The 27,445-nt window shown below is 41.0% G+C and overlaps 1 protein-coding gene across 3 annotated transcripts in view; it reads right to left on the minus strand.

Annotated features, from left to right (window-relative positions):
• UCHL3 (ubiquitin C-terminal hydrolase L3) overlaps positions 1 to 27,445 on the minus strand; it is a 57,881-nt gene that overhangs the window by 17,011 nt on the left and 13,425 nt on the right. For all 3 annotated transcript variants that reach the window (XM_065415159.1, XM_065415165.1, XM_065415153.1), the window contains exons 3-5: positions 25,320 to 25,476; positions 24,660 to 24,745; positions 24,037 to 24,084 (exon numbers count right to left, since the gene is read on the minus strand). In XM_065415159.1, coding sequence (XP_065271231.1) covers positions 24,037 to 24,084; positions 24,660 to 24,745; positions 25,320 to 25,476 — 291 coding nt within the window. The remainder of the gene's footprint in view (positions 1 to 24,036; positions 24,085 to 24,659; positions 24,746 to 25,319; positions 25,477 to 27,445) is intronic.

Consider the following 27,445-nt stretch of genomic DNA (forward strand, 5'->3'; position numbering starts at 1 on the left):
CACCAACAGATTCCTGGTCTGTGAAATTTCTTGACTTGTGCTCCCTGAGAACTTTCTGCCTTACAGGGAGTTAACCTATTGCTTTGACATGTTTCCCCATATTTCATCTTCTCTGCATTCCATTCCCCCACTCTTTTGCCCCCCAAAACTACTACACTCAACTCTCTGACTTTTCTCTAACAAGTTGATGTAATCTACTTGACTGTCCCTCAACCTCAACAGTAATTCCCATTTCTTAGTCTTCTGGGCTTCCCTCTCAATTACATCAGATCAGAGTGGGCAACTTCAGCTTTTATTCTGACTCCAAAACTTCTAATTTTTTCTCCTGCTACATCCTCCGATCTCCAGAAGCTGTGGTTCAATAGAAAATTAATTCTCTCACAACATAAATGTTTTTCTCAGACATGCACAAAAACTCATGGCCTAGGAAACCAGATGCATCTCAGTAATTTTATCACCAGGTTAAAGAGAAAGTTATTGTTTTCCATCAAGGAAAGAGTTCTTTAAATAAGAATTTCAAACCTTAAGACACTGTTTGACCAGGTCTTCTTCCTAGTTGTAAATTACAAATCGCAGGTTATCCATACATTTAAAAAGTGAGTAAGAGACATACCAATATATTCTCATTAGTATCACAGTAGAATCCAAAATATCTTTAGTACAGACACATTAGAAGACAGTCCCTTTTCACTCAAAATTATAAAGGAGCCGAGGAATTGTTGGCAGGCCATAAATAACACTTCACTTGAAGTGCACCTTAAAAAATGTGCTAGCCAAATACATTTTATGGGCAACACATAAAAATGGCTGAACTCCTTATTTATCCTGCTGACTATATCATAAAAGAAAAATAGGAGAAGGAGTTAAACATCTCCATTTCCTCTGACATGTGGGACAATATCTGATACAACATATGCAGAACATCCACTTCTCTGTTTTTGTATTTCTTTCAGAAGAAAATTCTAAAGAGAGATTATTGGACTGCTGAGCGACTGCATAAAGTTGGACTTCTCCTCATAGTAAATGTTGGAAATGTGACAGCTCCAATGCAAACCTGTCTCATATAGTCTTTGAATGTCAAAGTATATCCACATTTTGGAAGGAAGTCTGTGGTGCTCTAAGGTGATCAGGGTAGAGGTTTCCCCTATGACAAGTCTCTATGTTTTGGGCATTGTAGAAGATCTACCATGTTCAAGTAATGCCAGGAAATGGATTGCTGCAGCACTTACAGTGGCCAAGAGAGTCATTTTACAAAACTGCTACAACCCCCACATTCAACACCACCTTCATGGAAAAACTGACACTCGATAGAGGCACAAGATCCAACTATTAAGACAGTTAGAGTTTAATGAGAGCATTCCAGTCTACCTGGAATCAGTTTGTGCTTCTGATTTTTTGGGGGGAGGCACGGGGGAGTTGTTAGGGAATTATTTCTTATAACACTCAGGAGTATTTATCTATGAATATTTCATATTGAGTTATTGTTAAATCCATATTCCTTTTATATTTTGTCACTGTATTTGAATAGGTCTGTATGGATATGCTAAAGTTCTGAAAAATAAGATTAAAAAAAGAGAAGACAGTCCCTATCCTAAAGAGCTTATAAATTATAAGGACAACAGACATACCAGAAGGATGAAGCAAAAGGGACAGCATATACAAGCAAGGTTGTTTATTATCATGATACAGAAGATTTCCAACTGGCTCCTTTGCCTAATCTTTATTAGTTGGCTAACTCCTTGGCGGGAGTATATGGCTCTTGGGGGAGTTGCATGAGAGTAATAGCCTTGTGGACCAGCTCAGGACAAATGTTCCATATATGGAAAAGACTTCAAAAGGGGATTTTGGAATGTCAGGGAGATCACAAAGCAGGAGATAATGGCCTAAGTTTTAGCAATATGGAAAAAGAAGACTGGTTCTTGGACAACATTGTAGAACCTGCCTGGTTCTGTAGAGTCAGAGGTGAACCCCTGGTAATAGGCTATAGTAACTGGAAGAAAGGCAATGTGTTAAACAATGAGAATAAAGACTGTTGGTAGCAAGACTTCCAATAGATATCCAGGAAGTTGCTAACAGCAACCGGAATGTAATTAAATTTAACATCCTTGTAAGGAGGAATATACTAAAGAAATCCACCACAGTAGCATTTAACTTCAAAAAGGAAAACTACACAAAAATGAGGAAGCTAGTTAAAATGGAAATTAAAAGGAACAGTCACAACAGTGAAATGCCTGCAAACTGCATGGAGACTATTTTAAAACACCATAATAGAGGTGCAAACTAAATGCATACCCCAAATTAAAAAAATAAAATAAAATAAAAAAACCAGTAAGAGGACCAAAAAAATGCCACCATAGCTGAACAGTAGAGTAAAAGAGGTGTTTAGAGGCAAAAAGGCATCCTTTAAAAATTGAAAGTCAAATCCTACAGAGGAAAATATAAATGAGCATAAACTCTGGCAAATCAATTATTATAAGGCAGGCCAAAAAAGAATTAGGAGCAACTAGCAATATTGACAAAAAATAACAGTAACATGTTGTTTTAAGTATATCAGAAGCAGGAAGCTTGCCAAACAATCAGTGGGGGTCCACTGAATGACTGAGGTGCTAAAGGAACACTCAAGGAAGTCAAGGCTGTTGTAGAGACGCTAAGTCAATTCTTTGCATCTGTCCTCACGCAGAGAATGTGAAGGAGATTCCCACACCTGAGACATTCCTTTTAGGTGAGAGACCTGAGGAAATGTCCCAGATTGAGGTGTCAATAGAGATGGCTTTGGAAAAAATAAATAAGTCATACAGTAATAAGTCACCAAAACCAGATGGTATTCATCCAAGAGTTCTGAAGGAACTCAAATATGAATCTGCAGAACTACTAACTGTAATATGTAATCTATCACTTAAATCAGACGACTGGAGTCATCATGGATAGTTCTCTGAAAACATCTGCTCAATGTGCAGCGGCAGTCAAAAATAAAGCTAATAGAATGTTAGGAACGGGATAGAGAATAGGACAGAAAATATAATAATGCCATTATATAAATCCATGGTACACCCACACCTTGAATACTGTATGCAGGTCTGATATATTAGCATTGGAAAAGGTACAGAAAGGGAACAAAAATGATTAGGGGTATGGAACAGCTTCCATACAAGGAGAAATTAAGAAGACTGGGACTGCTCACCTTAGAAAAGGGATGATTAAGGGGAGATACAATAGTCTATAAAATCATGAATGATGTGAAGAAAGTGAATAAGGAAGTTTTTACCTTCACAATAACACAAGAACCTAGTGTCACCCAACAAAATTAACAGGCAGCAGAAAGTACTTCTTCATGCTATGCACAGTCAATCTGTGGAACTCATGCCAGGAGATGTTGTGAATATCAAAAGCATAACTGAGTTAAAAAAAAGAATTAGGTAAGTTCATGGAGCGTATGTCCACCAGTGATTAAGGTAGTAAGGGATGCAACACCATTCTCTGGTTGTCCCTAAACCTCTGACTGCCAGAAGCTGGGAATGGATCATTTGATAAGTGCCCCGCTCTGTTCATTCTCTGGGAAGCATTTGTCATCAGTCACTGTTAGAAAACAGGATACTGGGCTACATGTACCATTGGTCTGACCCAGTATGGCCATTCTTATGTTAGAACAACAGAATGAAATGCAAGATTGCTTAAAGAGGGAGAAGTCAGAGAGGAAAGGTTAATTTGTTAGCAGTGAGCACATAGTTGACAGAAGATGGAAACAGACAAGATGACTGTAACAGTGCGGGACTCACCCCTGCGGCGCCTCCTGCTGGTTGTCCTCGGTAATTAGCTCTCCCAGCCTTGGAGCGCCTTCTGCAGGCCGGTGATCTGCCTTGCCACTGGCCCCATGTCCCTCCCAGGACCCCGGTGCCCCTTTCTCTGGGTGCTGCCCCCTGGCAGTACCCCCACAGTTCTGGGTCTCCCCCTCCCAGGGGACCCCCACCCACTATCCCCACTTTGCCTCAGTCTTGGCTACTGCCCAGTCTCCGTTCACTGGGGCAGACTGCAGTATCAGCCACTCATCACAGGAAAAGGGGTTCGGACCTGCTGCCTCTGCCTATCCATGGGCTGTCCCCTGCAACCCAGTACCTAATAGGCCTTACCAGGCCTGGAGCCTGGGGCTTTCCTAGGCCGGAGCTCCCCGGCTCCCTTGGCCTTTCCCCAGCCCTGTTCCACTCTAGGCACTTAGGTAAGCTCCCTGCAGCCAGGCCCTTCTCTCCCTGAACGTAGGGAGAGACTTCTGAGCTCCTGGCTCCCAGCCTTTTTATACAGGCCAGCGGTGGCCTGATTGGGGTGTTGCCCAGCTGCGGCCACTTCCCCAATCAGCCCAGCTTTTAGAGCTGCAGCCCTCTCCAGGGGTGCTTTTACTGCTGCAGCCCTCTTTTAGGGCTGATTTCAAGCTCTTCAGGGCAGGAGCGGGTGTCCACCCCGCTACAATGACTTAGAAAGGCGGATGAACAGGAGAAAGCTCTGATGAACCCCCACTGAGTGGGAGAGGGAAGAATCTCCCCACCACCACCCAAAAAGATGTTTAACAGCAGAATTAGTTTGCTAGTAGTGGTGCTATCATGATAGAGAAGGGAGGACAAGATGACAAGGAGAGTTTGATCAACCATGTCAAAGTCAATGAAGAGGTCCAAGAGGACAAGAATGTCAGAGATTCTGATACACCGCTCCAAGCAAAAGAGGCAATCAGAAGCCTTGATTAATACATTTAGAATGAAACTGAGAGGACAGAAGCCAGAAATGAGGGTACTCAGCATGGAGTTGAAGGAACTGAACTTCAGTTAACAATTGTGGCACACACAATGAGTTTTGAAGTGAAGGGAAGAAAGGAGACAGAGCGGTGGAAGCCTATTGTACTGCATCCCAGACAATGGTCTGGCTCGGGAAAGGTGTCTGACACCTTGTTCAAGGACTACCACTGAGTTGTTTATAATAATAAATTCTACCTCTTACAGGACATGTAAGTTGAATCTCTCCTGTTAGATTAAAAAGAGAACCTGCCAAGAAGAAAAGAGAAAAATCTAAAGGATCCAGAAGTGAGCTGAAGTTAATGAGCAATAGATTCAAATCGGTCCACTGTTTAATTTTCATGACAGATATGATCATGTCAAAGATCACTAATTTAATTTTCTGAGTGAAGTTACAATTTAAGAACATTGAGAAAGGAGTGCTGGACCAGTGTGTGTTTGTGTCCCCGCCCAAGTAAATGAAATAGATGGTTGGATTCCCCATGTCCACAAAGAGTGAACACTGTTTATCCAAAAACATTTAGGCTCAATGTACTGTACTAGTTGCACTAGAAATGACTTTAATTGCATCCTTGATTTCACTTGTTCTACGTTTATTGGGGGGAGGGGGAATATACAAATATTCACTAGCACCTTTTAGGCAAAGTGTTCTAAAGATACAAAAATAAACTTAAAAACAACCAAAAATATTCCTCACTGAATATTAAGACAGATGAATGGCACAGATTTACCAATGCTAATGAGAAGGCCAAGGGTGATATAACCTCTTTTCCTTTAATTTGTGTGTTTTCCATTGAATAATGTTCTCAAATTTTATTTGTTACAAACCAGATAAAGCCCTGAATATAAAAATCTAGGAAGTTTCATAAAGTTCCCAAACACTGATTTGTAACAGTCTGAGCTACTCCCTATCTATGTAACAGAATAAAATAAAACATCTGAAGAGTAGTTCTCCAAGTAAATGGAAAGGTACATGGGGAAGGGTCTCAACATTGAGGTATATAAATCATAATGAACAAAATAAATACACTAAAAGAAATGGAAGTATTTTGTAGGTGAATATGTTTGTGCCAACAAAGATTTCCATATCCCTATTCAGACTGGGGAATTATTTAGTTTACAGTTGGCTCACAGTCAGAATTATTTCAGTTTAGTCAGAATCCACATAAATCAAATGCAAATTTCTAGCAGTGTGACAGCAATGTGATTATACTGGTTGAAACAGAAAGATAGCTATCCCAGTTGTAACTTGGTAGCATCCATCTCAGGATATGTATCTTTCACACGTTGGAAAGTAGTAGACTTTATTTTTGTGAATTTCCACTCCATCATTCTATTTCAATTTAGTGCTTCTGAGGGTTCAGTCAGTCAACCAGTCAACTATCTAAAAATGTTGCATACTAAATAAACAAATATAGATTGAACAATTAGTGTATGAATATTCAAGCCTCCTGAATGAAGAGAAAAAAGTTGAAGCATAATATTTGATAAGGAACCACCATCTTACAGAACATTTTAATCTTCAACCAAAAGGTGAATTTTACAAACTTTGCAGCTAAAATAATAGGATCTCAAGGGAGAAAGTATCGAAGCCACCTCAGAACTACAGGAGACATTTCATCTTTGCTGAAACACAAAGGATTGTGAAGCAAGGCTCAAAACTGAAAAGAAGAAGGAAAATGGGCTCAGGATATAAAACCATAGGAAGGGGAAATCACGCTGTATGGCAAAGAATTAGAAGCTGCTAAGAAGTGCGTTTAGCAGAACCAACTGAAAGACCATAAAGATGAGGTAAAGATTACAGAGGTTTGAAGAGGAGCTTATGGAAGAACAAGCAGTTCCATAAAGGGCAAGCTTCTTGTATATTTGGAAAAATAGCTCACAAATGCCAAATTATCTCTAAAGTTAAAAACAAACAAACAAAACAAAAAAAACCCACAAAACCTTCCCCCCCAAAAAACTTAGGAGGCAAAGCATGGACTGATACATGCTTGCTGTTCCACAGGGAAAAGAGCCCTAAGGATGGTTAAGAGAAAAACAACAACAGATGTGTAGAGACTGAAGATGGACTACACTTACAACAGAACGGAGCCCAACAGGAAGGCGTATCAATGGCTGCCAACAATGAAGACGGATTGATGGATTGGTAGCCTGTGCAGGACCTACATGGTTATGTTTGACCTAGGAGAGAGATGCAGAGCGACACAATGGTGAAGCCTTCGTTCTGCACAGGCTAAACTGAGGTTGCAATGACAATGACGGAAGGACAGCGAGGATGAGGACGAGGACGACTTCATAAATATTAAACAAAATACTTAACTCACTTAAACTTGAATTAACATATCTAGGGTTTAGGCTACTGCAAAGTCTCTGACTTTCTGTATTACGTATTGCTTTACTAAGCATCAGCATGGAAGCTTCGTGCCTAGGAATGGGCTGTATTTGAACAATAATATGACAACAAAGAATGGAAATTAACAAAAGATATGGTTCAAATCTGAAGAAGTTCCCCACTAGACAGATATGAACTCGGTATAACAGTTGAGTTATTCACACCCAATAAACTTCATAAAATGAAGACAAGTTTAACAAATGTATCCTAGATCGATTGTTGGAAGAAAGGAGGAAGGTGATTGAAATCATATCTACTTCTTCTGGGAGAGATTAGAAGACACAAAAGGATCTATCCTGTCCTCATATACGCAGCCCAAAAGTCAGGTTTTCATGTAATTTAGAAGAAAACCATATGGTACAGTTCTGATTAAAAGTGGATCAAGTCATTATTGCAGTGCAACCCAGAGTTTCCATACTGGTACATTCCTAATGTAGAAGGATAGCAATTGGAAAGGCTTACGGGGGGGTAAGGTATGCAACTTGATACATGTTCCACTTATTCTTTTAAAGCAGGTCAATGGCAGTACTGCCATTAACATAAGTTGAAATCTCTGTTCTGTTCTTTCATATCTTTGGAAGCACTAGGAATATGTTAAATGATTCAAATAGTTGCTACTAGCACAAAGACCACAGAAGCAATAACAAAGTGACTCAAGCACAACTCTCTCATATTTTACAGAATATGTATGTATGCAGAATAGAAGATGTAATTCCACAAGATATAGTCAATAAGCGTATATTCAATACAGTACAAAGTGTTAAACAGTTCTAATGGATTACAAAGGCCCAATGTATAATGTGATTAACTAGTTATGCAAATAGCTGCAAAATAGAAATTTACCTTTGTGTCAAGTTGATGCTTATATCCCGTATCACAAATCCATATCAATGTTGCCTTCTGCTTTTACAACTTTCCACCTGCCATTTTGCCTTTTTTGTCTATATTCATTCTGTGACTTCCCCACAAAAGAAGGGTCCAGTAAATTTCTGTGCCATACACACTGCCTTACACACTTAGGACAGAGCAAGAGGCAATCAAATAGATTCTTCCCGAATAAGAACTAAGGACAAGAACAACTGCAAACCTCACTCACTCAGAGATGAGTATACCTGGGATGTCATGGGATTTTTAGCATCTGGGCCATGGTGAAGGGTCATGTAGAGGTTTGTAATATGCTCCTTGTCTTTAGAGCCTGATCCAAAAGTTATAACTTTAATGTGTTTTGGATCAGGCCCTAGATGTTAGCAGCTCTACAGGAAAGGAGAACGTACAGCCAGCTAAAGGAAGAGGGAATTGATACAATCCAACAGCAGAATCAGACAAGATTTGTGGGGGGAGAGAAGTTTGCAGGAGCTGATGGCTGCTAGCTTCAGTTACACTACTGTGGTTTCTCATCTCTTCATGCTAAACAGGTATTGAGAGGAAAGACTACTGCTGAGTTAGGAAAATACTTCAAATGTTTATAACATATCAGAAGGACCTCAAAGCTTCAGAACACACATCAAAATACTCAAAATCTCTAATCAAATCCTGAAGCACTACTCCTGCAGTTTCTTGCAGAGCCCTCCAAAGTCAATGGACCTACATGTGGAGGCACGGGTCTGCTGATCAGTTGTAGGATCAAGATCTCAATATCTAGTGGTTTGGCATGTCAGACCTCAGTGCCCTCCCTCCACAATGGAATGCCCACGCAGACTATGAGGTTTTTCAATTCTGCAAATCTCTTGCCTATTTTGGTAATAGAGGTTTGTGTTTTCTTTCCTGAATCTGCAAATATAGTAATTGTTTACCTAGCAACACAACAACAAAAAGCTTTAAAAATTATGGGGTAGGAATTTAGTTTTGGCTGGGTAAACACAGTTGACAGGAAATTGCCTTCCAGTATGTATATTTTTGCTCTGAAAAAAATACAGTGTAGTATTTTGATAGCATAAAAGCTGCCAAGACAACATTGGTAATACCAACCCATAAGGGATGCTGAATTTGGATATTTGTTTATCCAAGTAGAGTAGAGTAGAGATTGACCCTATATTTTGAGATTTACATACAACTTATTAAATCTGCTAGCGTAAATCAAAAGTTTATATAAAACCATTCTTAGCCAAGTATTCCATTTAGGCAAGTTACATGACTCAATTATGACCTTCTATCTTTTTTCCTTCATTTACTATTATTTTAAATACACCTTGTATTAAATCCTACAGTATAAGTAAGGTAAGACTTAAAGAAAAAGGGAGTTTTGATTAAGGAGCAGGAATTTTTCCCTTCATCATTTACCATTCTCAATGACTGGCACCTATTTCGGAGTTTCCCAGTTGTTCCTTTTTTTTTGTTTTAAAGAACATTATGAATAAATTCAGGTAAGTGTTTCTGAATAGGTTTTAAGGCCAGAATGCAACATGAGAAACTATAAAGGAAAGGGAATTTTTTCTGGTCAAGCAGAAAGAATGGGGTCATGGCTCCTTTAAGGATTCCCCTTCCTTTGGGATGGTAGGGGAGGACGTCACCTGAGCTGGGGGCTTGTCAGAGGGACTCATGTAAGCCATTATCTCCCTGTGCACCAGGTAGAGGTTAATGTGCTCTCATGCCCAGATCAGCAGTTCTTACCCTTCTACCCATGGGATCAAAGTAGTACTAGGTTTTTGTGGCTGGCTGTAGGCATCATATTTGTTGACTTTTCTGGAACTGGAAACTAATTTTTCTCTCACTGCCAAATTGGCTGGAGTGGTTTTTTTTCACCCTCCCAAAGCAGCTCCAGGATCTAGCTAAGTAAGTTGGGAGGCATAGTTTGTCAGGAAGCAGGGCCTGCAGCAGAGCCAGTCTCTGGGCAACCTAGTGAGTGCAGTAGGGATGTAGTAGGCTGCCACATTGCCTACACCCTGTGATTGATTGAAAGAATCAGGAGAGTAGCTCTTAAGCCCAGCAGCAGCAGTTTAGTGGCTGCTCTAAGCATTCACCCATGGCTGTGGTAGCTCCTGTGCTTGCTTGTTCCCAGCCCTGCTCCTGCCTTGCCTCGCTCCAAGTTACCAGTCCTTGCCCTCAGCGTGGACTCCTACTCTAACCGCTAAGACTGCCCAAGTCCCAGTCACTGACACAGTCTAAGTAGTTGCAAATTAACAGGTGGTAGGTGTCTGGTGCAGGGACTCATTCCATAGGGAATCTGGTTCCCGACAGACAGGGCCAGCCTTAGGAAGACTAGCACCCTGGGCAAACTTGTATTTTGGCGCCCTTTCTTTGTGTTTGAGAACAGCAGCGTGGGGCACAGGGTGCAAGGACCAGCTCCTGGCCCTGGAGCCCAGAAGGGCTGCACAGGGAGGAGTTTCTGAGTCCAAAGGCTCCCCTGGCCATACACCCCCTGACAACCTACCAGGAGGAGAGCAAGTGTGCAGCCCCCAGCCTTGCCCATGGAAAGGGCGGGACCTGGGGCTCCGCAGGGGCAAGCCCTCCTGCGTGCGCCTGCCCACCAGGCTAGCAGCTCCGGGCAATATGGCCCACCCCCCACTCGGCTGGCAAGGGGCTCCAGCCCCGGGCTTGCTCGCACTTAGTGCTTAATTTGTGCCAGGGCTTGCTGAGACTTAGCCTCAGCACATCTAGGCTTGTAGTTCATAGCCCCAGCACCTGTAGACTCTCAGCCAGCAGCTGCCACCAGCAGCAGCAGCACAGAAGTAAGAGTGACAATACCACATACCATGCCACCCTTACTTCTGCGCTGCTGCTGGCGGTGGCGCTGCCTTCAGAGCTGGGTGCCTGGCCAGCAGCCGCTACTCTCGGGCCGCCCAGCTTGAGCCTCAGCATCTCTTTCATTATAAATTAAGCACTGCCTGCATTCACCCCCGCTCCAGCAGCCCGAGCCCGCCAGCTTGCAACACCAGGACAGTGAACATAAGAAACATAAGAACGGCCGTACTGGGTCAGACCAAAGGTCCATCTAGCCCAGTATCCTGTCTACCGACAGTGGCCAATGCCAGGTGCCCCAGAGGGAGTGAACCTAACAGGTAATGATCAAGTGATCTCTCTCCTGCCATCCATCTCCACCCTCTGACAAACAGAGGCTAGGGACACCATTCCTTACCCCCAATCATTGCGTCCTGAGCGATCGCCAGCATCACCCACCACTAAGGCTGGCTCTGCTGACAGACCAGATGTCAGAGATTTTAGGGAGCACCCCTTACTGGCCTCCCACTTCGACTACTGTAAGGGGAATCCAAGCCCCTGCCACTCTGGATCCCAGGAGTATTTCAAGCCCAGATGCTGCCCCAATCTTGGGGTCTCCGAAGCACACTCTCAGGGCTCAACCCTTCTATCTGGCATCCCCTTCCACCTGCTGGAACTCGCTGTGCAGCCATCCAGACCCTCTGGGTGCAGTGGAAGATATGAGGGTGTGTGCTGTCTGAATTACTGCTGGATAATTCCCAAATGAGTTAAATTAATAAAGGTGTAGTCTAATTAAAGCACATCCCTCACGTCTTGCCTTTCTTCCAGTCTGTAAGGGACAATGGACTCCTAAGGCCATATAATCACCCTTCCTGAATAACAGTCCATAGAATTTCACTAAGTAATTCATCCTTAATGCCAAACAGTCTGTGCATCTTTGAGAAATATATGTACCTAATCTTGATTTAAAGACTATAAGTGATAGAGAATTACCTTATCCCCTGGTAAACTGTTACTCAATTTACATTTTATTTCCAGTTTCATTTTTTTCTAATTTCAATTTCCAGCCACTAGATCTTGTTATGCATTTGTCTGCTATATTAAAGAGCCCTCTAGTATGAGATCTCTTCTCCTTGTATTCGGACTTCATTATCATGATCAGCTTGCCTCTTGAATTTCTTTGACTTATCAAAGAAAAGTTTAAGGGTTTTGTTTTTTTTAATAGTAATTAGACAAGAGTGATGTCTGGACTACTAGGTATTAGGAAATCCATAGAAGGCAGATTGCCAATATTTGATTAAGAAGATTACTTTCTGCAGTCACTTAATTCAATGCATAAGTATCTTTTAAAATATTTGTACAAGGTCTGATATTTTTAAATTCCATCTACTATTTAAATGATCTGAGCCCTCTATTGTTTAATATAAAGAGCCAATACAGATTATTTTGACTGTTGCTATTCCAGAACACCTCTATATTTAGAGATTATGCATATTTATTCAGGATTCGATTAAGTACGACATTTCCATTTTAATTGGAGACTTGGAAACCACAAACACAGCTTTAGATGGTATCCTCTATCTATAGGCCCATAATAGCAATCAGCAAGCATAAGGGAAAAGGGAGACTCTTGGGCTATGAAATTACACAAGATGAAAGGATTTGTAGTTGAAGTACCTTACTGCAAAATGCTGAAAATTCTAGAGGGTTAAAATCCTTCATGAAACTACAAATTAAAATGACAAAAAAAAGCTGGCGTACTTATTATCTGTGGCAAATAAACTCCAGAATTATCACAGGAGCAGATATCATCTATGTTATAGCACAGATGACAAATTTGGAATAAAAGTTGAATTTTAATTTCAGATTTTGTATATATAGACTTATTGAATAAGTATGAATGTTAATATAGGAACACACTGTAAAATGTTTCAAACATATGTGACAGACCCAGACCAGTGGGGTACAGGAGTCTGGTAGAGGGCAAATATACTGGTCACTGGATGAGTAGTTTTCTGTTCCCTGAGTGACCAGAGCAGGGGCTGCACTAGAATAATCAGGAACCTGCTAGAACAAGTTAAGGCAGGCAGGCTAATTAGGACACCTGGAGCCAATTAAGAAGAAGCTGCTGGAATCAATTAAGGCAGGCTAATCAGGGCACCTGGGTTTTAAAAGGAGCTCACTTCAGTTTGTGGTGCAAGTGTGAGGAGCTGGGAGCAAGAGGCGCAAGGAGCTGAGAGTGAGAGGGTGTGCTGCTGGAGGACTGAGGAGCACAAGCGGTATCAGACACCAGGAGGAAGGTCCTGTGGTGAGAATAAAGAAGGTGTTTGGAGGAGGCCATGGGGAAGTAGCCCAGGGAGTTGTAGCTGTCATACAGCTGTTACAGGAGGCACTATAGACAGCTGCAGTCCACAGGGCCCTGGGCTGGAACCCGGAGTAGAGGGCGGGCCCGGGTTCCCCCCAAACCTCCCAATTGACCTGGACTGTGGGTTCTTCCAGAGGGGAAGGTCTCTGGGCTGTTCCCCAACCCACATGGTGAATCTCTGAGGCAAGAAAATCCGCCAATAAGCGCAGGACCCACCAAAATAGAGGAGGAACTTTGTCACACATAATACTACAACCTAAATGTCAACAAGATTTATATTAAGTTGCCTCCAACTTCACTAACAAAAATCAGAATAAGGTTTTTATTCCCAAAAGGAAAATTCACTTAAATGCTGATGAGCATATTTGAGAAGTGAAACATAAGAATTATACTAGAATAATACTGCACAATAAATATGATGTATACAATGAAATTCAAGTTCTCTGAAGGACAGATGCTTCATATGATTCTACAACATTGCTGGGAAGAAGATTTGTTAGCTGACCTGTGCTCTTTCTGCTTACTGAACAGCTGCTTGTAACTGCAGAAGGAAATATTACAGGTTGGTACTTAAGAATAGCAGATTTAAAATCCAACATCACTACAATTTAGAAGGCATCCCTCCAACAAGTGAAGTTTTTGGCCTGAATTACTTACAGGCTCTGTAACTGGTAAACAGATTTTTTTTTTAACAGTGTATTTCCCTGAAATTTACAATCCAGTCCATAATTGAGGTAAGCATATTTTGAAAAGCACCTGAGAGTACTATTTAGCCAGACAAATGGCCTCAGACATAGGGCCTTGAAAATAAGTAGTGTCCAGATTAAAGTCCTAAATACCCTTCCATTTTTAATTCACCTCCATTGTAAACTTTGTAAAGTTATTTCAGTCAAATCAATCTGGAATCCTCCTGAAGTGGCTGAGGTTCTATGGCAGGGGTGAGCAAACTTCCTGGCCCAAGAGCCACATCTGGGAATAGAAATTGTATGGCGGGCCATGAATGCTCACAAAATTGGGGCTGGCTGTGGGAGGGGGTGAGGACTCCTGGTTGGGAGTGCAGGCTCCAGGGTGGGACCAGAAATGAGGAGTTCAGGGTGCGGGAGGGGGCACTGGGCTGGGATGGGGGAGCGGGGTGCTAGCTCAATACTAGCATATTTTTATTACAATAATGAATAGTTAACTTGTATTCCTTCCAGTACTGCAACTGGGAGTATCAGAGTTGGACCGGACATCTCTCTCTCTCTCTCTCACACAAATACTCCACTGTGATGCAAGGGACAGTGGAACACAGTGAATCAGAGTTTGAGTGAAAGTAATTGTAAATATATTTCTTGTATTCTGGATAGTTGGAGAGAGATGTATACCCAACCTTTCAGTAAAAATGTAAGATAGAAAGTGAAAAAAGAATTTATATCTAAGAATACTTTGGTCATGCTATACAATGTTTAAAATTTCCTTTCCTTTACAGAGTATGTTTTGGAGTATTAAAACTTGTAAAAAACACTATTATGACCCATATTTATAATGGCAGCAATAGTATCACTGGAACCTTGGAGAAGCTGCATTCCTTAAGGAGGTCACATGGGTTCCTGGCCAAAAAAACCAACAACATGTGAAAACATGGGCTATATGTCAAAAGACACAAAATACCATTATACGCTCCATGGAAAAAGATAATGGCAAGCTCCTTCATGTTATTTCTCAACCAATAAATCATAATGACCCAGGAAACCAAAGATCTTGGAAAGCCTAAATTTTACAATGGTTGAAAACAGAATGTCTTCACTCTTTAGTTTACCATTGCCAAGGCTAACCACAGTGATCACAATCGAAGCCTGAGCATGTTAAATTCCAAGCAAGTTTACAGTTCTGATGGCATGCTAAACAACTTCTTATAGCCTAGGGTTTGCAGTCATGGTTCAAGATAAGGAAGAAGTCCAGCTGAACTATGATTCCAACTTACGGGTTTTCAAGAGACTTCAGAGTTACTACAACTCCAATCTTTCTAAAAAAAAATATCAGTCCTAGTCACAATGCTGAAACCATAAGTGAACTGTGAATTTGAGACCAATTCTCTCAATTTATGAGTAACTAAAAGCAGCAGCTCATTTTGATTTTCCAAAATTAAATTTCTCATTGCCAGAATTGTTTGTCAAGTTTCAATGGAAATAATAAGTTATGTGTTGCCACTAGAAGGGGTAGCAGTTATACTGCTACACAGCAACCAGGATACAACAATTTAAGGATTACTCAGTTCAAGGGTCTCTCATCTTTCTTAGCCAAACATGCACAGCTGTAGTTGAAGCGGTCACCTGGCAGCCAGAAGTAGGAAGCATACAAGAAAACCAGAAGTGGTACAACGTCAAACAGTAGGAGATTATTTCTGTACTTCCATAACAGGTGGTATACTAGGGTATATTTTCCCACTGTCATCGTCTTCTCTTTTCCTCCTCGCCTTAGTTCCACTGATATGGGGCTGGCTCTGAGTCCTTTTCCATTCCAGTCTTTCTTGAAGCAGTTTGTCAGAAACTTTGCAGCTAATCAAATCCTTTTGTAGAACATCCATCTATCCAGTTTGGGTCCTCCAGCCCTTCTCCTACCCTCTACTTCTAAGATTAACACCCTGTTTCCTATATATTCTTCTGATCTTCTTTTCACATGCCCAAACCACGTAAGTCTGGATTCCCTCAGCTTTTCTATAATTGGTATCTTCACACTTCCCATAATTCATTTGTTCCTAACATGGTTTATCTTTGTAACTCCAAGCATCCATCTTAACCTTTTCATTTCCACTGTATTCAAGATTTGCTCCTGCCTCTCCATCAGTGCCCAGCATTTGGAGCTATACAAAAGTACAAACCTAATTACCATCCTGTAGATCTTATTTTTCAACTTGATAGGCATTCTATTAAAGATGATTTCGCTCATTTCTCTCCATTTAGTACATGCCTCTCTGCTTATTAGTTTGTTGTTGAGTTCAGCTGTACTATCAAAACTAGGTACTTGAGCTTCATAACTTTGATAGGGGCTGCCCCTCCAGACTTTCAGTGATCCCTTGCAGGAAGACAACAAAACTGTATCTACAAACCATATACTCCATTCTATTTCTGATTTTCAGGTCATTTATCTCAAGTACACACCTCCATATCTTTAAATCTTCTTCCCCTTCCTCTTTGCTCTCCCCCATGAGCACATCAATCTGCAAAAAGCATACACTAGGGTGCCACACTCTGGATGTTTTCTGTAAGTGCAGCAAGCATCAGTGTGAACAAAAAGGGGCTTAGTGCAGAACCCTGATGTACTCTATTACTGGATCAGGGGTCTCAAACTCAGATGACCCCGAGGGCCGCATGAGAACTAGTGCATTGGCCCGAGGGCCGCATCACTGAATCCCCACCCCCGCTGCCTCTGGCCCTGCCCCCACTCCACCCCCTTCCAATTAGGCCCCGCCCCTGCCCCACCCCTTCCCTGCCCCATTCCAATCCCTTCCCTGAAGTCCCCACCCCAACGCTGCCCCCAGGGGGTGCAGAAAGGGTGCAGGGTGCAGCGGGGGCTCAGGGCAGGGAGTTGAGGTGCAGGGTGCTCAGGGCAGGGAGTTGGTGTGTGGGGTACAAGAGGGGTGCAGCAGGGGGGCAGGGTGCAGGGTGCAGCAGGTGGCTCAGGGCAGGGAGTGCAGGAGGGGTGTGGGATGTGGCAGGGGGCTCAGGGCAGGGAGTTGGGGGTGCAGGGGGGTGCAGGATGTGGCAGGGGGCTCAGGGCAGGGAGTTGGGGGTGCAGGAGGGGTTCAGGGTGTGAGCTCCAGCCTGGTGCCGCTTACCTAGAGTGGCTCCGGGGTGGCAGCGGCGCTCACTGGGGCCAGGGCAGGCTCCCTGCCTGCCTTGGCCCCGGCTCCATGCTGCTCCGTTCCAGGAAGCAGCTGGAACTGTGTCCCTGCAGCCCCTGGGGGAGGGGGAGGGGCTCAGGTTTCCCTGCTTGTGCAGCTCTTGCCGCTCTTCTAGGTACCTCCCACGAAGCTCCCATTGGCTGCGGTTCCGTTTCCAGCCAATGGGAGCTGTGGGGGGGCGGTGCCTGGCAGGAGGCAATGCTGGAGCCCTCTGCCTCCTTCCCCCTCCCGCCGGCCCGAAGGGGCGTGCTGCCGGCTGCTTCAGAGAGCAGCGTGGCGCTTGCAGCATCAGGAGGCAATCCCACTGGTAGGCAGAGGGGCGGGGGGGGCGGGGAGCTTGGCAGGCCACACACAAGAGCCCCGCGGGCCGCGTGTTTGAGACCCCTGTACTAGAACCTGTTCACTTTCTACATATGGCCTTCGGGAATCTGTTTCATTCTCATACTACCCAATGACCACTCTCATAATGTAGTCATAAGATTTTTCAAAGCTCAATGGATACTATGTGCAGGATTTTCCTCTTTTCTCTATATTTTTCCACAAGCAATCTTAGAGCAAAGATCACATCCATTTTTGACTTGCCTGGCAAGAAAATCCAAACCGATTGTCACTGACCTTTACTTCTCTTCATAGTCTCTTATCCATAACTTTCTCCCAATTTTATCTCGTGTAGCTCACCAGTTGAATGTTACGTTAGTTACCCCAGTCTTGCTATGTCTGCTTTCCTCTTAATAAATTGGTATGTTGCTCTTCTCCAGGCATCATCTCAGTCTTCATGACAAAATTAAACTGTTGTGTCAAGATGTTCACACCTTCCATAATTCTGTTGGTATGTCACTAGGGCAAAAAATGTTTTTATTTTCCATGTTGCTCAGTGCTTCTGCAACTACTTCCTGGATTGATGCCACCAGTTTGATTTTAAACATATGGCATGGTTCTCTTGGATTCTCTTCATTCATACGCCTTTCAAAGTAATTTTTCTACTGTTCCTTAATCTGGTTTTCATTTATTAAGGTATTCTACATTTATCTTTAATTACTTTGATCTCACCACTGTCTTTAGTTCTCTTATCACAGGTCTTTGTTAGTCTATATATTTCTCTCTCACTTGCCTTTGATTCAAGATGGGCATATAATGGCTTTTGGCTTAGTGGCTGCCACCTATTTCTTTGCTATCTTTTTGGCTTTTTTATATCCTGCTGGAATATCGCTTGCAAGAGTTTTTCACACTTTCTTTTCCTTCCCAGCTTTTCGAATTTTCTCATTCCACCACCAAATCTCACTGGGGAAAAAACCCTCTTGCTTTTGCATCACCAAGCAGATCTTTACATATTCTTGAATTTTGCTTGCAATATGATTCCACAATTGAGTTGTATTTTCTCTTAACCCTTCTAAAGAGATCTCCCACACTTTCATTTTAAACTCTTTGCTAACACCATTAAAGCTTCCACTACTTGGTTTTCTGTACTGCTTTAGACTGTTTTCTTCTCATGTATGATATGTATCCCTAGTCAAAACACAGAATGGTGGTTCGAGTTGTAATGCTTTCCGCTTAACAATTTTTGGTGTTCAGTTTAGCATATCGAGAAATAATCTATCTGCACTCTCATACTACCACTCTTAGGCTATGTCTACACTATTAGCTTGGGGTACGATTCCCCTGATCATAATATATATTTGTGCTAGCACTCAATGATCTAGCGTGAATATAAATAGTAGATGCATCCGAAGAAGTGGGCTGTAGCCCACGAAAGCTTATGCTCAAATAAATTTGTTAGTCTCTAAGGTGCCACAAGTACTACTGTTCTTTTTGCGGATACAGACTAACACGGCTGCTACTCTGAAACCTGTCATAAATAGTAGTGTAGCTGCATTAGCACTGACAGTGGCGCCAGAGGCATGACTGAGCTGTGCTGACTACACACCCACCTGAAATTAGTGCCAAGTGCATACACACAACTCAGTCATGCTTCCACTGCCACTACTTGTGCTAGCATAGCGACACTGCTATTTATACTAGCATTAGTATCAGGGCTAGCACAAGTACATGTATACAAGCAGGGGAAATCACACCCCTAGCTTGTAGTGTAGGCATAACATTGTAGATACATTTGCCACTTTTTTGATACTATTAACAGAGTAAGCTACAATATCAATGGCATTTTTTCTATATTTGCAATGATTTTCATCTGGAGTTCTATTATTTTTCTCCATCTTCCATAGCAACTAGTAACACTTAAAAAAAATTATCTACTAGGCTCTTAAGCATTCTCAATAGCTTCCAAAGGGAAAAAAAAAGAACCAAAACAAGATAGGCACAGAAGAGAGCTTATTATGCTTTAGATTTTTGCAGGAAAGAAAGCATTTAAAATTGTAACATTTAACAATCCCCCACTCATTTTAATGGCTCATCTATTTTCCCTCCATATTCATTCAGCCAATTAAAAAAATTAATAAATGCCATGTTACAAAGTTACTGAGCACTAAAATTAGAAAAGGCCTTTTTGCATGCTTGAACTACAAGGGTACACTGTTAACCATATGCAGCTAGGCAAAAATGCACAAATCATTTTACAACACCCACTAAACAGTAAATTGTATCTCAAACTATAACTGTGTTTGTGGAATATCTAAAAATGATACTATGTTATGTTTTTGGTGAACATTTTGCAATAGAGTTTTCAGCCCAACAGATCGCAATTTCTTAATCAAAACCAATGGAAGTCAACCAATATTTTCAGATGTGCCTTTTCTCCTGGAAATGTCTTCCATTTTTAGAGGAATGACGACAAAAATGGTATGCACCATGTTACTGTAAGTTCTAACTGCTCTCTGCTTCTGCAACTACTTCCTGCTCTGAGTATTATTGAATAGTTTTGATTGTAAAGTTTAATACTTCAGCAGTTGGAGGTGTCTTAGTAGAGCACAGCTCCACAGCGATATGTGCTGTCTGATCAGCATGAACTACTCAGGTTAAAGTTGCCAGTGCCACATGGCATATGAAGAAAGGGAAAATATCATTTTGATCCCTTTATTAAGGTGGAAATTAAATTCAGACAATTCTCTTGGACAGCTTTCATAACTTCAGCTAATTACTCTTGCTGGGAGTACTTTAGATTATACTAGAGGAATGGAAAGCCGTATCTCATACTGTAGAGCCAAGATACAACTAAGCAATGTTGTATAGGACGACGATTTTGAGGTTAGTTGTGAGGGGCTAAAAATGTAATTAAAATATGTTGGCAAATATCCTGCTACTCACATTACAGCTATGTAACAGTATGTAGTTAAATACACAGAAGATCCCACAAGAAAGCTGTGCACCTAACTAATTATATATCACCAACAGCACACATTTGTTTGACACTGACAACAAATGCAGTAAATGTAGTATTCATAGCTTGAGAAAAATCAACCTGAAGACTGTCTGTTATAGTCAGGATGATACTTTCTAGCAGAATACAGCACTTTCCAGTCACCTAAAACTTTGGTCCCCAATTAGGGTGCTTGACAGTGTCCCCTCAAATTATAATTAAAATGTTTACTCATATTAAGAGTCTTAGAAATTGTATTTATAATAATTGTGCATTTACAATTAGTTTATGCCTTTATCAATTATTTGTATTAGAGAAGTGAACCAACTGAGACTTGGGCTCAGTTGTGCTAGCCACTGACAGAAAGGGAGTCCCAGCTTCAAAGATATTACAATATACACCTCTACCTCGATATAACGCTGTCCTCGGGAGCCAAAAAATCTTATCGCATTATAGGTGAAACCGCGTTATATCGAACTTGCTTTAATCCACCGGAATGCGCAGCCCCGCCCCCCCGGAGCACTGCTTTACCGCGTTATATCCAAATTCGTGTTATATTGGGTCGAGGTGTAGTTAAAAACAAAGGATGGATGGGGAAACAGAGGTAAAGTGAAAGGACTTACGCAGTGTCACACAGCAGTCAGTAATAGAACAAAACAGATCTTAGACCTCCCAACACCTAGTCCAATGACCTATCTTCTAGATCAGGGGTCATCAACCTCTGGCAGGCGGCTCGCCAGGGTAAGCACCCTGGCGGGCCGGGCCAGTTTGTTTACCTGCCACGTCGGCAGGTTCGGCCGATTGCGGCTCCCACTGGCCGTGGTTCGCCGTCCCAGGCCAATGGGGGTGGTGGGAAGCCGCGGCCAGCACATCCCTCGCCCGCGCTGCTTCCCACAGCCCCCATTGGCCTGGGATGGCGAACCATGGCCAGTGGGAGCCGCGATCGGCCGAACTTGTCAACGCGGCAGGTAAACAAACTGGCCCGGCCCGCCAAGGTGCTTACCCTGGCAAGCCGCGTGCCAGAGGTTGCCGACCCCTGTTCTAGATCATTGCCTAGGGATACAGGAGAAGGTAATGTGATATTTAGCTGCAAATATACGCTTTTCTAACCCAAAGCATCGTCATATCATTCTTTAGGCAATGCTGCTTGTGCCAAAGTCAACTTCACTTTATTTTTCTTTGAGGTTACAGTAGCGAGGTAACCAAAGCTCCCGTTTTACAGTTATTTTAAGAATTCAGTCTTCTACAAAAATGTTCCATATATTACACATACAGGTTTCCTTGAGCTTATACTAGAAGTGCTGCAGGGTTCTACAGCCTGCTTTTACTTAGGTTAGACAAGCTCTGTGGACAGCCACCAGCTTATTACTTAATCATATCTGTTCCAGTAAAGTTATTTCAGGAGTCAGTCTGAATCTTCTTCTCTGCTTTGGAAAGTTGTTTTTTGAATTTGGTGTAGAAAGGTGGTGACAGCAGATTTTAAACAAGTTTTTTTGCTCATTTGTGTCAGACATCTGGCACAGTTTTTTCATCCTCCCAAAAAACTGTAATGAAAGATACTTTATTAATGAAAACCATTATTTAGAAAGAATTTATGGTTTTCCCATAAATCTGAATTCAGACGTCTGGTTATTCTGCAAAAGTCTGCCATGTAACCCAGGAAACCTTTATTTCCCTATACCTGAAAAACAAAACCTTTGCTGCTACTGCTACAGGCAATCCTCTCCGTACCCACTTCTCAGTAAGCATGTTCTAATATCCTATTTTTAAGTAGTTAGGTACAAAAAATGTTTTTCCACCTGTAATTTTGGATTTTGTATTTTACTCGTACTTCCTGCTTTGGCTTGTATTGAAACCAGTTCACTCCGAGATGTTCCAAGCTGTCTGACTGAATATGCAGACATCACTGCATTGGTTACATTTGGGTGACATTTTCAATCTTTTCTTTTCAAACATGAGGGCCAGGGAGTGTACTTTTCTTAAATAAAAGATGAGAGTGATGTAATCACAGGATTCTGGGAATCAGAGTCCTAGCCATGGGCATATAGTCCCTCAATAGTCTGGCATATAGTCTGGGGCCAGCCTCAATCTGGCCCCAGACAGAGGCTCCTTGAGACCTGTTGTGAAGTATTCTAAGGTCTTAGAATACAGAGACACTAGCAAGGTCATACGAGATTTAAGGTAAAATTTGCTCTGCATAGACTGTTACCGCACATCTAGGAAAGCATGTACTGATCTGGAAAATAACTAAAAGGACCACTAACATCTAAAGTATGGATTCCCCTGCTAATGAACGTGGCTTAGGGAAAAATACTGGTAGACAGACTAGTTCAGATGTTGCTCAGTGACCACAAGGGAACTTAGGGAGTAGGTAGAAAGCTACCTTATGCTAGACTAATATTATTATGCTGAAGTTAGTCTTAAAGCCTATGTTTTTCCCCCTTAGTGACAGGAGAATCTATCCCTTTTTTAAAGTTTTGTGCTCCAAAACCTAAGGCTTCACTTAAAAAGTAGCTAACTTTGTAGCCATTGGCTGTGAAGATACTCTTCCAAACACGAACCAAATGTAAATTGGCACAGTGTTTTCTTTTTGAGATTAATACAAATGAGCTCCAAGACAGGTGCAAATTACCACTTGTCAGCAAAGAGAGAAAGCTTTATCTATCAGAAGCTTCAACTGCCTCCTAGATGCATAAAACTCGAGCCATTTCTCTACCTTTTCCTAGCTAACAAAATCATCCATTTTAATCCCTATTTCCCAACCTCCACCTAGTCCAGACAACACAAAAAAATGCATGTATTAAAAATCTATACAGGTGCTGCCATTACTCCAAACTATATTTAAGTTTCCAGGCTTAGTACAACATTTAATGACTTGGAGAATGCACAGTGAAGAAAAGCTTGAGATTTGCCAGAGATAACACAGACCTGCTTTTTACACAGGGGTGTATTCTAATACTGACTGAGAAGCATATACAAGTCTCTCCCCCACAAACTTGAAAATGACTGGATAATTTTAAAATGCTGTAAAACAAAGTTTATAGCATAGATTTTAGAGCTTAACTGAAGTTGTCTGTACACAAGCAACATCACACCCATGTTCATGAGGTGTTAACATTTGCTGATTTGTATTCCCAACATTAAGTAGTTTTGTCTTATATAAAAAAAAATTATAAAAAAGTGTCAGCCATTTGTTCAGCTTCAATGACTAACTTATATCTTGTTTATAAAGTTAACGTCAGAGTTAATTTTCTGTTGACACAAAACATGCAAAGTACAATGTTATTAAAAGTTTTACAATATTTGGTATTTTTCTTAAAGCCCCAGCTCCATGTGCTTACAGGAGAATCTCTGTTTTCACTAAAAAATGAAGTTACCAGACTTTCTTGGCTATGGAGAAAAGCTTGAAAATGTGACCCAAGGCACCCTAATGGCTCAGAAACCTAACGGGAAATAAAAAACCCCAACTAAAAGAAAAAAATCATTATTTTTAATCCAGTCATGATTTTTGAGGCTGGCAACTTTCATTCTAGGGCAGATCTTACATGAAATAAAGAAAATATTATAATGGTTGAAAATCAAATAACTTGAAACATTCTGTCAAAGTATTATGTTCGTAAAATAAACAAAGTTAAAAAAATGGAATACCTCAGTCTGACCTTCATGGGCACTGGATTCATGAGTAACACGAATAGCCTGAAATTAGAACATATGTTTAATTAGACTTCAAACAAAAAAAAAATCATTTCTTAAAATAGCAGGTATTTAAAAACTCATTCCACTTTCTTCATTTTAACTTGTAGGTTATGGAAGTTTACATCAAAGCAGAGTAAAGTTGTGCTATATACTATAGTGTACGATTTTTTAGTGTTGTAACTATTAGAAGTATTGATTAGACATTAACTAAGCTCAAGATATCTCAATTTTTTTTTAAAAAGAGTTTTTTAAAACTAATTCTGTTTCATGCAAAGTGAAAATCAAATAACAGTTGTTAAAAAAGTCGTCCATGTGTTAGTGAGATTACTAATTCCCCACTAGTAGCGAACAACATTTACAATAAAGCATTCATGTCTCAATCCAGCAAAGCACTTCAGCACACACTTAACTTTAAACACTTAAGCAGCCCCATTTACAACAATGGGACTATTTAAGCACATCAGTGTTTGCTGGATCAGGGCTTAGATGCAAGACTATTCCTGCTAACAATTCTACTATATTAAAAAGAGGGAAAGGAAAAAATAAATAAATAAATAAATAAAAAAGATACTCACTTCATAGGTTTCTAAATATTTGGCTCTCTCTTCAGGACTCATAGGTAACGAATCCTCCAGGAATTTTTTCAGTGTAGAATCTGATTCTTAAACATAAATAAATAATAAATTAATAAATCATTCAATTCCTCTTTCTGTTCTCAGCAACTTAGAAAATTAGATGAAAACTGAAAGGTTACAACATGAAGAAATACAAATCAGAATTGTTCCTTTTTATTTTTTCCTAGACTAATATTAAACATTACATTGTCAAAAAGCTTGTACACAAGGCAGTCTATTTACATCCAGAAAGGAGACTTAAGCCTGTAATGCAACATATTCTATTCCACTGCATACAACGACAAAACAATTTAAAGTCACCAGACTCTTATTATGGTGTGAAATATTAATATGGTATCTGCTACTTTGAATTTGGAGTTATATTTTATTCATTTAACTATGTGCTGTATTAGTGTCCTTTGTATTACTAAATTCTTAATGACTACCAACTAACAAAAGTCTGTGTTGTATTGCTGCTGTATAATTAAGACAAGAAGACTAATGGCGAATTTCTACTTGTGTCTTTTAAAGAATTTTCAAGTAGAGTCAACACTATGAAAGGAGTACTGCGCCACCTACCCTCCAAAAATTATATTAAGTATATTAAGAGAAAAGATTTACCGAAGTTCATTTTCTCTCTGTTGTTTGCAATAGCATGAATAAGTCCAATTGTTCCACAAGCATTGTTGATGGTTTGCTTCATGAAATATACTGATGATCTGACATTTTGTCCCTGGGCTTTTATTCTCTCTTCCTCTTCTGTTCTGAATGTTTCATACTGGAACAGAAAATCAAAAGCGTCTTGCATGTAGAACTATTTCAAATTTCCCATGAAAAACCAAAGCTCCATTAAAATGTAATAATAGTGTAGTTTGAAACAGAAGGAAGCAGAACAGAATAAGTAAGGGATTGCAGCCTTTATCCACATGACTAGTCTCACTGATGTACCTGAGATTATTCACGTGTATAAATCTGCGAGTCAAGTCCTAAATCAGTATCTTGTCACCAAACATCAGTGTCTTTTATCCAATATTCTGAATCACTTAACTTGTTGTGCCATCTAGTGCTATGCTAAGAATGTTCAAAAATGAAGATTGATGAGCTAGGCTCACTTTTAGAGAAACAGTCCCCTTTACCACAGTCTCCTATGTCTCCCCGCAATCCAGAAGGTAACGGAAGCTTTAGATCTATGGCAAGCAAACTGGAGTACAATAAATAACTAAGCTAAAAGGGAAAAAAATGAAGCATTGTAGAAGCTTCAATATAGTCTTATTTTTTCTGGAAAAAGTTGAATCATTTATATGTTTTTGAGTGGTACTGATAACTTTGCAAATGGGCCTTCTAAGGCCATAATAATAATACGACAATTTTGTTTATTCTGTTCAGTTTATTCCATGACACAATTTGGCTGTGTAATCTGAAAATTATTAAATTTATACATGTATTCATATTTTAACAGGGTCTACTGGTGAGGGAAGCATCCTGCGGTGCACAAGAGGATTCCAGAGTTTGTCAACTACTGTAGAGACCTATGGGATAAAGAAGGTAGCCAATAAGGAGTGAAGAAATGGTTTTAGGAAGGAAGTATATCCAGACCATTGCTTCTACTGTTTAGAGTATGATGATGGAGCTCCTGGGTGGACTCCCCTTTGCAGGGAACCACTGGAAGTCTTAGTTCAAGGTCTGCTGGCGTTTGTAGGTCGCTCTACCAAAGCTGTCTGGGAAAGGATATAAGCAGCTTCCTTCCATTCAGAAGGAAAGACACTGTTGAGGGAATTGGAGCTGCTGAGAGCCTCTCAGCGTCAATGAAGCAAACTCTGGGTCTCAGTACAAGTTCCCGGATTTCTGCTGAAGAGAAGCTACGCTTAGGAGCAAAAGCTTGTTTTGCTTTGAAAATACTCTACAACTATGGAATTGGGAGGTTTTTTTGCTGATGTTCAGCCCAGTATACACATATTACTGTATGGTTTCATTTCTTGGTGTGATCTACTCTGCTGTGGAGAAGTTTACCAATAAATAAGTATAAAAGAAATACACTGTGCTTTTACAACAACTGGTAAGACAAATAAACCAGAAACAGCTGCTTGCAAGTAGAACACAGTAGACAGGTTTTCAGATAGACAATCCAGACTACAAGAATGAAGGTATGCCCTGATTTTAAGTCTTTCCACCTTTTCAATATGCTGCCCTGAGGACTGATTTTTATCAGTCAGCACAGCAAACCTGAAAGCACTAGACAGCTGGTTTTGTCAATTATAGAACATTCCATTCTCTTATCTACTGCTGGAATGTTGTTCGCTCTGGAAATACTATGCTTCCCTCCTTTAACTCCTTGGTTAATCACAGAAATAAAAAGGGTTATAATAAATAATACACCTCTACCTCGATATAATGCTGTCCTCGGGAGCCAAAAAATCCTACCGCGTTATAGGTGAAACCGCGTTATATTGAACTTGCTTTGATCCACCGGAGTGCGCATCCCCGCCCCCCCAGAGCACTGCTTTACTGCGTTATATCTGAATTCATGTTATATCGGGTAGCGTTATATCGAGGTAGTGGTGTAGTTATAAATCTCTTAGCAAATAGCCATATCTGCTTTATACATGTGCCTAAAATGCTCTATTGTGCACTTTTTTACAGCAAAAACACCCCAGGTGTTCATTCTCTATCCTCCTCTCTCGCCCTTTCACTGAAGACGACAAAAAAACCCAGACCTTTGGGAAGGGTTCTGACCTGATAATTTGATC

The sequence above is a fragment of the Emys orbicularis genome, chromosome 1, assembly GCF_028017835.1.
Source record: "Emys orbicularis isolate rEmyOrb1 chromosome 1, rEmyOrb1.hap1, whole genome shotgun sequence".
NCBI classification, from domain to species: Eukaryota; Metazoa; Chordata; order Testudines; family Emydidae; genus Emys; species Emys orbicularis.